Source organism: Protopterus annectens, chromosome 8.part0, assembly GCF_019279795.1.
Source record: "Protopterus annectens isolate FY-2018-M chromosome 8.part0, PAN1.0, whole genome shotgun sequence".
Classification (NCBI taxonomy): Eukaryota; Metazoa; Chordata; order Ceratodontiformes; family Protopteridae; genus Protopterus; species Protopterus annectens.
Window position 1 is genome coordinate 229,157,987 of NC_056741.1, and position 13,598 is coordinate 229,171,584.

The 13,598-nt window shown below is 39.4% G+C and overlaps 1 protein-coding gene across 1 annotated transcript in view; it reads left to right on the plus strand.

Annotated features, from left to right (window-relative positions):
* LOC122808197 (transient receptor potential cation channel subfamily V member 6-like) overlaps positions 1-13,598 on the plus strand; it is a 346,314-nt gene that overhangs the window by 294,688 nt on the left and 38,028 nt on the right. Inside the window, exon 13 of the mRNA XM_044079164.1 lies at positions 12,166-12,272. Within this exon, the coding sequence (XP_043935099.1) occupies positions 12,166-12,272 (107 nt within the window). The remainder of the gene's footprint in view (positions 1-12,165; positions 12,273-13,598) is intronic.

The following is a 13,598-nucleotide window of genomic DNA, read 5'->3' on the forward strand; positions in this document are numbered from 1 at the left end:
ATTGTACTCAATTATGGGCCTGATGAGGGATGAGTAAAGAGGCACGATGACCTCCCCTGATCTAGATGTGAATCCCTTCATGATTAGGTGGGCTATATAAAATGTGTTTCTAACCACTTTGGCCACGTGGTTGTCAAATGAGTGATTGCTATCAACTTGGGTCCCCAGGTCCCTAATTTTTTCTTCTGTACTTAATGGATTACCACCTATGTGGTAATTTGTGGGCACTTTGTTTTTATTAGGTGTAATATTACATTCTAAGGAAGTCCAGCACATTAAACTGGATGAAGCACATTTTCAGGCTCTTAGTTTGATTTTTTCAGTATCATATAGTATCATATAGTGAGTTTTTTGAAGTTTTTTCTTTTATAGTGTTTTAGTTCTTCAAGTTTCAGAGTTATTTTGTTATATGTGTGTGTGTGTGTATATGTATTTTTTTTTTAGTTTATTTATTTATTGAACATTTTGTTGACCAGGAAAGTCCGACTAGGCTCCACAGAGCCTGTTTTTAGCGGAGGCCTGGGGAAAAATGCTCCAGATGCATGTCTTTAGAATGTGGGAGGAAACTGGAGTACCCGGAGGAAACCCCCGCAAATGCAGGGAGAACATGCAAATTCCGCACAAAAGGCACACCAGCTGATAATCGAACCGGAGAACCATTTGCTGTGATGCGACACCGTTAACCGCTGCACCGCCCGTATTTTTTTTCTTGGACATAGAACTCGCTTGCTTCACTTCTGTGTAGGTGGTGTTAGGTGAAATTTGATGGCACATCAAGAGGGTATTTAAAAAAAAAAAATAATTTTGGCATTACATTGGCATGGTTAAAGTTGACACACTAACGTCAAATTGTAGAATGTCAGCAAACTTCTGTGCATACTCCTAGCTTACTTCTCAGAAAATACAATGCAAAAAATAGGCACCCCACACTCCCTGCTAAATATATATATATATATATATATATATATATATATATATATATATATAGAGAGAGAGAGATATATATATATATATATATATATATATATATATATACACATACATATATATATATATATATATATATATACTAAATCTGAGATCACACAATCTGCAGGCAAGGATCATTTCTCCCTTCCCCTTGTGGATGATCTTTTCTCACCTAACTGTTAACCATCTGCATTGTCGATCATAGTGGGTCAACAAAACAGAGGTTGAACACAGCCACGATAGACCAGTCTCTCAGAACCTATCTTCTATAGATGTCTATATTTATTTATCTATATATGTGATGTATGTGTGTGTATATTATCTCTATATATATATATATATATATATATATATATATATATATATATATATATATATAAGGAAGAGAGAGAGAGAGAGAGAAAAATATACATTCATATATTTATACAATGTTACATATGATGTTTTTTTTAATCTTACACTTTTTCTGTGTTCCACTCTCAGATATATATGTTTATTCTAATAATACACCTTTGTTAAATGGCATTGCTCTTTTAAGAGCAATGTCATTGACTAAATACATTGTATTTATCTGCACTGTTGGGGTTACATTAAAAGTTTATTTCCATATTTGTTGCATTATCACAAATTTATTAGCATCTGTGATGTGACATAAAAGCTACTAAAGTTCCCTTAAACCCTTCATATTTGCAGTACGCCCTAAAAACTAAATTAAAAAAATTACACAGTGTAGTCTCAGAATACAGAAGCAAACAGAACTTCTAAGAATCATAGCTCACAGCATTCCATTTGTGTAGATTGATAAAGCTCTGAATGTGACCTAAGTGACTCAGGTTTAATTAGTAGCTCAGATGTGTGGTGGAGCTGGGTAGCCACTATGTAGGTGGAGGCACTTCCCACACTGCACCATTACATGCCCACTTGGATGAGATCAGCCTTGCACATCAACGGGGCTTTGAGTTTAAGCAAAAAAAAAAAAAAAAAAAAAAACAGGTTGGTCACAGTATGATACCCTGGGTTTTCCAATACTCTACTTGGTCACATGGAAATGATTGCTCATACAACTGTGTTGACAATTTCTGGAGTTACAGAATGCATCTGACAAAGGAACACCCCAGGGATGGAAGGAACTACAGTTGTGGGTGTGAAGTCAATGGTAAATGCAACCAAAAAATATTAGTAGCAAAGTATCCTAGGCTATCAAAAAAAAAAAATCCAAAATCACCACTTTATTAAAAAGTTGTAATGAAATAGAGCATAACAAATGTATAATAAAATACGTTTCTCATTTGGTGTTTTCTTCAGTATAAAAAAGTAATTTTGCATGCAAATGCAACTCTTAGAAACCCTGTCCTCCTAAATCAATCCCCCCAAATCTTCCTAATTTAAAATATAAAATAAATGCTGACCACTACTAGCCATTTAGAAAATAGTATAGCTGGCAAAATGCTATCTAAACTGTGTATGAATAGCAAATAATTTTACTAAATTATAAAATAAATCCAAACAAAACCTTCACTAATCTAGTAAAATGCATAAAAACTTAACTGTCATTACAAAAGAGAAAATAGAAAATAAAAAGCATGCAAGAAGAAGAAAGTCAGTGTGAGATGATACAGGGAAAAAAAAAGGTTAAAAAAAGTACATGAGAATTGGGAAAAAAAAGTCCCGCATGAGATATGTTATTCATAACATAAAACTCTGTGGAAATTACCTAAAGCCTTACTTGGCAGATAGTTCAATCAATGACTGCAGTGTGTCTAAATTAATCTGAAGTAGTATCTCAACCCTAAAGCAAGCAAGCGTTTATCATTCTTATTATTGGCTTATTGCATAGTGATTGGTCTTGCTTTAGGATGTAATAGTGTGATGGAAAAGTAGTAGTGGGAGTGAGAGGTAGTTTGTTTGTATATCAGACAGTGTAGACACCATCATTAATTCATTCATTGATAACTGATGTAAAAAAGTGTTAGATAGTTGGCCAAAATGGCAGATTTATTTTTAAGTGAACCAGTCTTTAGGAAGTAACAATGAAGTACATCATTCATTTTATCATCTGATATAATGAAAGTGTTTGGCAGCTTTACAGAGGCTAAAGTGAATTACAATGCTTGCGCAACTGCTTTTAGACATGCTGGCAAGTCTTTATGTATTTTGATATTACATTTCAGTTCTGCATTCACTGTAATAGAGCTTTTCTGTAATAATTCATTAACAGCTGCGGGGTATAGATTAATTCAAATTCAGTAGCATAATTGCACTTGTGGTATTAATATTATATACAGACATTTATTAGCAGTTGTGAAATTAGTACTGCATATATAGATGTCCTTCTCTTCTCATGTTTCAGTATACCAAACCCTTGGGTTTTCCTCTGTTGCTACCCATAATTCTGGCCAGTATGCAAAAGCTTCTAGTCACCACAGGGTATGTGGGACGTTTGATGTTGGCTAAAGGAACGTGGGCCATAAAAGTGATATCTGCATGTACCAGACCTCAGAACTTCTCTGCCACCAGTCAAACTTCCACTGTTCTTACTGTACCAGTAGTCAGACAGTCTTTTCTAAGATAAGTACCGCATTGGAGGCATTTTGTTCTTTTGAGTTACTGCATGTTTGTGTAGGTTCATGTCATCCAGGAAGGGAAAGTGTAGATGTGGTCATCAGATTCCCTATAAAGATGCTCACGAGCGTTGCCTTTTTTTGTTTAAGGCCTATGCATGATCATAAGTATTACTCCATCTGCTAGGCCTTCATTCCAAACACTTTGCACAGCTGTCTGCATGCTTTGAATATTTACTTGGAAAAATCAGTGCCTTAAGCGCTTAGCTTTAGCTATGGGGAGCCATCTGGTCAACCCATCGAGCCACCAAAGAAAAACACCAAAGCTGCTGGCCTGAATTTGTTGCTGCATCTCCTCCACCTGATGTCCCTCCTGTGGCCAGCATTAGCCTGCAAGAACAATTGGTCACCACCGATATGGGTACAGCTGGTACGGTTGCGGAAGTCACAGAACCAAGAGTGGAAGGCACATCTTCAGAGGTAACTCAGATGTCTGCTACCAATGGCGAGGGGAACCGTGGCTTGTACTGGCTGCCCAAATGGATCCCTCCACTACTACACAGGTTTCTGAACAGAGGCCTACCTTGGCCCCAATGCCTGCTAGGCCTTCCATTGAAAGAAAACAGAAAATAAAGCATGTTTTCCTTCTACATAGAGCCAACCAGACTGGCAGACCTTTTCCCAGAGCCTTTTTAATATTTTTATGGCTCTGAGGCTTACTGCTTTTTCTCCAGTGGCTCCACCTGTGATAAGCCCTAGGCCTCAGGTCTTGGATACTTCTCAAGCTGAAGTGCAGGACTCCTCTGATTCTACTTCAGAGGACTCTATATCATATGTCTGCCAGTTACCACCCCTCTTGGTTATGCTTCCCCAGAGGAAGACTCTGCAGAAACTGATTCTGCAGGTGAGTTTCTCACCTATTAGGGTGTATTTCAAATGGGATGTCTCTCAGATGACAGAAGTTCAGAAAATATGCTACAAACTCCTTCAGATGGACACCCCTGCTTCTTCAGCTATACCCCCAATCTTGCCAGCTTTTCTGGATGCATTTAATGCAGCATCTGTTAATCCTGACTTGCAGCCCCATGGTTCTTGAAGGCCTGACAGATTTTACAAGGTCTCTGAAGGGGCCATATTCCTTGCGTGCCCTGCAGTGAACCCTGGCACTATACCGGTTTCTAATGATAAGGCCACAATGCTGCTTCCATCCACCTCAGTTCTCCCCACAGATAATGACAGCAAGGCCATGGCATGCCTTGGGAAAAGATTTTATATCTCAGCTACCTTGGCATTCAGGGCAGTAAATTATCAAACTCATATATCTAAATATGCCCTAGCCATTTTAGGACAAGCCAATAAACTTATGAATGAGATCCCAGATTCTCCTGCCAAAGCACAATTATCCAGCCTTATTTCCCTTTCTTCTCAGGTTACTAGACATTCCATCAGGTGCAGCTACGATGCAGCTGAAGCTTCTTCTGGATCCACTGCATCTGCCTCAGTCCTGAGAAGATATTCCTGGCTAAGGTTACAGCCCTTACCTAATGATATTAGGGCAAAACTATTGGATGCTCCTCTGGATAACTCTACCCTCTTTAGAAAAAAAGTTGCAGAGTTGTTCAAAACTCTGCAATAGAAGGGGAATGAGTTACAGGACCTGAAGCACGTTTGTTTCTCCTGTCCCCACATTCCACAGGAATTACCCCTCAAAAACACAATTCATAAGGAAACACACTGCTCCCCCTCCTCATTCCAGGGCAGAAAGGATGCCAGGAAGCAACAAACCCCTTCCAGGCCTGTTTCTGGACAGGCCCATTACTGCAAAAACCTCTCTGCTCCATCCCACTATCCCTAAGGCTCTCTCACCATCTCCCTGTTTGGAAAATCATCACCACAGATAGGTGGGCCTTATCCATCATAGAAAAGGGTTATTTTGTGACCTGGACCACAACATCCACCTTGAGGGGCATTCCACAGCCCCCCAAAGAACAGCTCTTCCTTTTTCAACCAGTGATAGATAGCCTTTTGGCCCAAAGAAAAAATTGTCTGTCCCTACGACAGAAATGGGAAAGGATCTCTATTCCAGACTTTTCCTAGTCCCAAGAAAAGATGGTCCCTGGAGAACATCCTAGATCTTTCCCACTTTAATCTCTTTCTGCAAGTACCCTCCTTTTGTGTGCTCACTCTGAAGACCCTCTTCCCTTTGATTTTTCCTCATGCATTCTTGGCCACTTTGCAGATCAAGGATGCCTATCTGCACATTCACATAGGGCCCAACTACAGGAGATTCCCATGCTTCTCTGTGGGCTCCTCACATTTTCAGGTCTCTGCCTTGCCCTTTGGACTTTCTACAGCACCAAGGGGTCTTCACCAAGTGCTTGGCACCAGTGGTGGCTTTCTACAGGACTCAAGGGATTCAAATATTCCCTTACCTAGATGATCTCATCATCCAGGCAGATTGCTAAGAATCCCTGCAATGCCATTGAAAAACAGTAACATCACTCCTCCAAGCACTGAGTTTCAAGATAAACTACCCCAAGTCCAACATGAACTCCCCTCAGGACCAAATATTCCTGGGGTGCAGAATAAGGACGGATGTCATGAAGGCCTTTCTGCCACCTCAAAAGGTGGAAAACTTAAGGCAGTACCTGTTCACTGTCCCTCAAGTCACAGCCTTGACTGTCAGGCAGTACCTCATACTCCTGGATCATATGGCATCGACCGTTCCCATGTTGCTATTGGCAAGGCTCCACATGAGAAAGTTACAATCATATCTAATGTCTGTATGGACACAGTACTGTCATCCTTTAGAGTACAAAATCCCCTTCCTACCTTGCCTCAGGAAAGAGCTTCAGTGGTGGAGGAATCAAGTGAACTGCAACCCAGGACTCCCCTTGCAGGCTTCCTTGCCAGTTCAGGAGACATACACGGATGCCTTGAATATACGGTGGGGAGCAGCCATGGGTTCCCTACGAGTCCAGGGCACTTGGCTGGAGTTCATCAGACAGGAACATATCAATATCAGAGTAATGAGAACAATTCTTCTAGCCCTGAAGGCCTTCCAACCAATGCTGAAGCAGGGTCCACTAAAATTTTTCACAGACAGCGCTACAGTTCTGTGATATGTGAACAAGCGGGGGGGGGGACAAAATCCTATTTGCTATGCAGGCTAGCTTTCCTAGTGTGGGAGCTTGCCACAAAATGGGGAGTCACTCTACAGGCAGTGCATATCCCTTCAGAGCAGAACACCCAAGCAGTCACCTTGAGCAGGTCTGTGTCACAGTCCCACAAATGAATGCTTCACAGGTATGTGTTCCTGGGCATAGTCCACAAATGGGATACACCTCAGATAGATCCGTTTTCCTCTCCTGTGAGAAGACAACTTCCATCCTTTTGCACCAGGCTACCCAGTTGTATGTCAAGGGCAATGGAGACCTTCTCAATTTCTTGGAAGGAGATGTTTCTGTATGCATTCCCCCCTTTCCACTTCTTCAGAAAGTCCTACTGAAAATACAGCAGAACAAACCAAAAATGTTGTTGGTGACTCCCTTTTGGCCAAGACAGTATTGGTTCCCCTGTCATTCAGCATTTAGCCAGGGGCAATCACCATGTTACCTCACTGAGTGGACCTACTCTCACAGGGCAAGGGATCCCTAATCCATCCCTATCTACAATCTCTAAATTTTACAGAAACCTATACAATGAGGATGTGCTGACAGTACTGCAGGAAGCCAGGAAACCTAACACTAGGAGATTTTACATGTCTAAATGGAAAAGATTCTGCATATGGTGTCTATTACCGGCAAAGTTATTTCTAAAGTGAGTGCCACATCTCAGACCCCCCCCCCCAGGAAAACCTGTTCCACCACAATGGGACCTGAATTGTGTTCTGGAAAAGCTCATGGTGGCCCCCTTTGAACCAGCTTCTTAAGCTTTTCTAAAATGTTGCACCTGGAAAACGATTCTCCTAGTAGCCTTGACATCAGCTGGAAGAGTGTTGGAGTTACAGGCCCTCATGGCTATTGCCCTTTCCTCACCTTCCATAAGGACCAGAGTAGCCCTTAGGACCAACCTTTCCTTCATCCCCAAGGTGTTCATTGAGAATGAGCTAGCCTTAAGCCAAGCGATTCACTTTCCCACTTTTTTTTGCCCATCCTCAGAATGACAGTGAGAGTGTGTCTTACATTCCTGTGATGTGCATAGGCACCTTAGGTTTTACCTTGATAAGACCAATTCTATCAGAAAAACAGACCAGTTATTTGTTTCTTTTCATCCCAAGGCTCTGGGGAAAGCAGTGACAAAGCAAACAATTTCTACCTGGATTTCCAGGGCAGTCTCATTTTTGCTATGTATACCATGGGAAATCCTTATGGTCTAATATTAAGGCACACTCTACTAGGGATATGGCTTCATGTGCTTTCTTTAAAGGACTGGACACTGCCACCATTTTACGAGAAGCTACATGGACCTCTGTTCACACCTTTAACAAATATTATAAATTGGATCACATTTCCAAATCCAGGGCTGGATTTGCCAGGACAATCCTTCAGGGATTCATAGAAAATAGTTCAAAGCCTCCTCATTCTTCCCTTTGAGCTTTGGCACTCACCCAAGGGTTTGGAATACTGCAATATGAGAATAGTAGAACATAGAATAGTTGTGCAAAATCTTACCATAACCATAGATGTTTTCCTCTTCATGTTGCAGTATTCCTTCCCTCCTTCCTTCCCTCCTTCCTTCCCCCTTCTTCCACTAGACTGCCCCTTCTTGGATGGCTCTGGACTTGCGCAATTATCCTGGGACTGCTCAGTTCTGAGGTCTGGTATGTGGAGACATCACTTTTATGGCCCATGTTCCCTTAGCCAGTGTCAGACATCCCACGTACCCTGTTGTGAATAGAAGCTTTTGTTTACTGGCTGGGCATTTGGGTGGCAAGAAAGGAAAACCCAAGGGTTTGGAATACTGCAACATGGAAGTGAAGGACATATATGGTTATGGTAAGATTTTACACAACTATTCTATATTTATTATACTTTCTTTTAACAGACATGATTTCTTATGTCATGGCATTATTTCATGCTTCTGACTTTAATCATATGACTGGCCAGATTTTTACAGGCAACACCTGATAGGTGATGCTGTGTTAAAAAAAATCTAAATCTTATCTCGGATGCATTGCAGATAAGCTACTCTCTGACTTTTTATGCATAAAGTCTAATCATGATTATATAAAGCCAATAATCATGATTATATAAAGCCAAGGGAGGAGGATCAGCTGCCACATTTCAGGTTGAGACAGCTTGTAGCAAAATATAGTTGGATATTTATCTACCTATCAGTTGTCAGGATACAGATCTTATCAAACCATTTGAACCATAATGCTCTATATTGTTTCTTTGTGATGGCTTTTATTTTAGTATTTTTTTTTTTTACAATTTCACATCTACAGAGTAGAGCTAATACAATCTTCAGATTCCAAGCAGTGCTTTTGAAATCATGTGGACTGTAATGGGATGTTTTGCTTTTTCCATGATCATCTTTACAAGTGTACATTTAAATGGTAGGATTAATATTATCACCTCTTCTTTACTGTAGTAACCATTTTTATTACTAAAGACATGAACTGAAGACCAGAAAAATGTAATTGTTTACATGCTCACTGAACTAGATGTTTGTAGTCCACTTCCATTTATTTTACTGCTTTTCAGTGTCAGGTGTCAGAGAAGAGTTCTTGTGAAGGAATCTGGATCATAATGTGTGTTGTTTTCCTTTAATCATAATTTTCTAGGCATACATTTGCAAAGTAGAATTAATACAGCCTTTAGATGCTGAATAGTGTTGTTGAAAGCATGAAAAGCCGACTGCTGGAAATTGCTTCCCTATGAACATCTTTGTTTGTGCAGTAAACTATTGAACTGCTGCTTCTGCATGCATACACTGTAGCAAACACTGTGCAATTAAGTAAAGTGAGATATATATTTTGCCTTGTATATGCCTACTACTTCTGTTTATCAGAATCACCTGTCAAAGTTGCAAGACCAGGATGCTTTATGTTGTTTCCCCCGTGTTCATGTTGTTTACATTTTCTTTAAGTGGTAGAAATAATAAGCCGCCAGGTGTCCTGGTACAGTGCTTTGCAAGTTTGAAAGAATGTAGCCACACACAAACTTGCATGCTTGCATCTTGCTTGAATCAAGGTTTTCCACTGCAGTTTTTTTCTTTGCCTATAGGCATTTCCCTATTTGCCTGCTGACAGTCAAATCTTACTCACATAGGGATCAAGAAGATTGGCTATCTGTATAGGGTGGCTCTGTCTGTACTCAGCGAGAGTACATCAGAGGGGCCCACCTTTCAGGAAACCATAGAGGAGTTGGTACCCCAACATGTTTCTGTGCATCTACTGGGTACGGGGGGGGGGGGGTTATCTTCTTCAGCCCACTGGCTGAGGGTTTGGCTTCTTCACTCCCAAGCTGGGTCTGTATTACACAGCTCCACTCTTAATCTCTGTATTCTCACTTCATTCAGAATACAGGCTATGTGGCCATTAATTATATGTCTGTAACCCTGCCCAGTATCTGGATGACATTAGCATTGTATCACTTTGGGTTGTCATATGCCCTCCCCCACATCTATACTCTTCCACTTATGTGCTGGTGGTGATGATGAGGGCTACCATTAGTAGCTTAAGTCAGTGAGTCTACTTCCCTGCTCAGTGGTCATTTGTGTCATGCAAACCTTTTTATCTGCGCAGGAACAGTTGGTCTACTGAAATCAATCTACCCACTCCCCCCCCCCCCCCCCAGGATGTGTAAGCTGGAAAAGCTGATCATTACTCCACCAGCCAAATTGTTCCAGTCCCCATGCTGCTATTTAAACTAAGGCTGTTTGGATCATAGTCAGGAATTTATCCCTCTGCACAGTAATGTAATTTCTACCCACAAGAGAGCTATATCATCTTTTTCTTTGGCCAGCTGTTGATAAAAGAGAAGCAAGAAAAACACTACTTTCACTAGTGCATCTTTGTGTATTTCACTTAATTATTCCTACATGTGTTGTACTTTGCACCACTGAATGAATACTGCATTTTGCAGTACTTGTGTTGTACAGTACTGCTGCATCAGCTTTACTGCTGCATCAGCTTTCTTTTTATTTTTTCAGGTGTGCTTTTTTGCATTTGCTAACATACTGGAATATTGTTACTTTAAAATTAAATACTTTCAAGAATACTAAACTATAAGTGTGCAAGCTTAAATATTTGGATGCATATTGCTTGTGAATAAGAAAAATGGCAGGTATTTTGGCTTTTGCTTTCTTACTGTAAGACCTACTTCAGCTTCATTCTTAACATGATATATGCATCAGCTTATTAATATTCATGAAGTAGTGCTTTTCTGTTGATCTTTGTAGTGGCAGATCATATTGATATTTTACTGTTTTTTATAGTGTTCTCCACAGCAACATCCTGATTGAAACAGTGTGTTGTGATGGCATTTGTACAAACCATCACAAAAACAAAGAAAAAGGAATACATGGAATATATGGGAATCTAGTAATGTCTTGCCTAAGAGTACAAGATATTTCATTTATTATATACCAGACCCCGATGAACATCTTTGTGTGTGTCTGTGTGTATTAGGTGGAGTTCCATTTCTATAGATTTTTTTTTTTTTTTTAGAAATTTGATTTTTACATGCCTGTTTTTTTACATGCACAAAATATAGCTGGCAAAGTAGAAGGTTGCCTGTACTTTGGCTTATTCATAACATCTAGTAGTCCTTTCACCCTTTGTACTCACATATTTGTGTTACTGTTCACTTATAGTTGGTGTTAAAAAAAAGCTTGCTATATTGTCATGTGCATTCTTTGGATAACTAGAGTGCAAGTTCTTGCATCCAAATAATCAGGGTGAAACGTATCTGACTACCAAATGACAAACAACTTCATCCTCACTCCAGTATGTACTGCTAAGATAGAAAAACATATTTATTTCCAGTTAGCCAAGTAAAAGTCTTTCAAGTTTTCTACCAGAATGTGAACACTTTTATACTACAAACAAGCAGGCTCAGAGTTTTGTGCAGAAGGCAAAGCTTAGATATGTGGTAAGATAACTCTTCTGCAGAAGTGCAAGTTAATTTCAAGTGTTGCAGGGTTAGTGAGCAAATGAGAAAGGTTTGTATAATGACACTTATAGGTGCATTGAAGAAATGTAGTTAAATATGCTTGTGAGCTTATCAGTGGGATGTATGATTTGCATTACTGAGATCGAATTTGTGTGTGAGGTGAAAAAAAATGCTTAGCATGAGTTTTCTCCTTGTCATATAACTGCCTAATAACATTATTTGTGCTGTGAAGGCTATTCTCTTAAACTAAAACTTGGGGTACAGCTCCACACACAATAACTCATGATCTTTTCCTTGGAAAAAGAGGCAAAGCCCAGATGTGGTTCTCTATAATTTAGAATACATCTGAAAGAAAAAGGAGAGCAGTCTGTGTCCAGGACCAACCAGATAACAACTGCTGTTTCTGTATATATTCATCTTGATTTTATACTTTGCAGTTATCATTTTTTGAATGATGGCATGTTGGTTTCATGTAAATACCCACAACGTTAAACTGTATCATCTCTGCTTTTTAGGTAGTAGCAACAACTATTATGCTAGAACGTAGACTTCCAAGGTTCCTTTGGCCACGATCCGGGATTTGTGGAGAAAGATATGGGTTAGGAAAGAGCTGGTATCTAAGGTAAGTCAGAGCTGTAACATAAGTTAAACAGTAGCATTTTTGTTTTCAGATTTCTGCCTTTATAATTCTCACTTTCAGTTCAGCTTTGCAATACTGTTTTCTGAAAAGTGAAAAGGCTTGACCCTCTGAGACAGAACCTGAGTGTAGATTTTTTTTAGTTTTATGTATTTGTCAATTTATTGCAACCAAATGACACATCCGGGTATTTCTGCAGTTACATCCTACTGTCGTCTCTATGCATCAAATATTGCTTGTTCATATTTGCATTAATAATTCCAAAGCCATGCTATATACAACATATTAAAAGATTCCATCGTAAAGCTTACACAATGACAGACACAGCTGTATTGATATTTGATCTATGTTTAGTAGAGCTAACGAGATATTAATTGTTCATTTAATATTTTTTATATTGTCATAAATGTCAAGTTTTTCTAAATATCTCAGCAACCATGTAGCACAGAGTCATAATATGAATTCTCTCAGCTGAATGTACAAAATGTTGCGACTGTGTAACTTCAGTGGTTCCTGAGAATATTATAAGTTGCTTACAAAATATTATAGACTTAATAGTTAGTGTGTTCACTATAACTTATAAAAATTCAGTTTAAGACCTAGAATCTAAATAATGCTATCAATTTAACAATACTTTGTTCAGAAGATCTTGCCACTTACACTTCCTTAGTAACCATTCTGGGTCTAGAGATATGAACATTGTTTGAAATGTGAAGACATAATTTGATTCTATGAAAAAAGTTAGGCTCCGCCCACTGGAAGTTGTGTTGCAGACTTCCAGATGTCATTGGAAGGAATAACCAGGTAAACCTACAGACCCAGAAGTCCCTTTCCTTGGGGTAACCGATGTGCACTGTATGATTAAGCTACTTGCTCAGATTTAAATAGTAGGCAGGCAGTGGCTGAAAGAATCAAAGCTTGGATTTACAGGATGAAGCTCATCAACAGTTTATAACTTTAATCCTCTGTGCTAACTGCTGGCTGTTGAACATGGCGAATGAAGTGAAAGGAGGAACAGAAGTAGAATTCAAAAGGCAAGCATGAAGTGTTCATTCTGCATGCATTTTTGTATTACCTGTCACTAACAATAACCATTGTTTTCCTTGCTGGATTTACCTGTAGCATTATATGTTTGCATGTGTCTGTTTTGTAAGATGGATGTCCTTTCACTCATTGTGCTTCGTTTTCAAATGTCAGCAGGGGTCATTCAGGTGGCTGTCATTTTGAGATACAATTCTTGCTTCAGCAGAGCCCCTGTAGGACACAGATCCATCTTTTTTCATTCAGTTTTTCGTTTCTTACTGTGCTGGT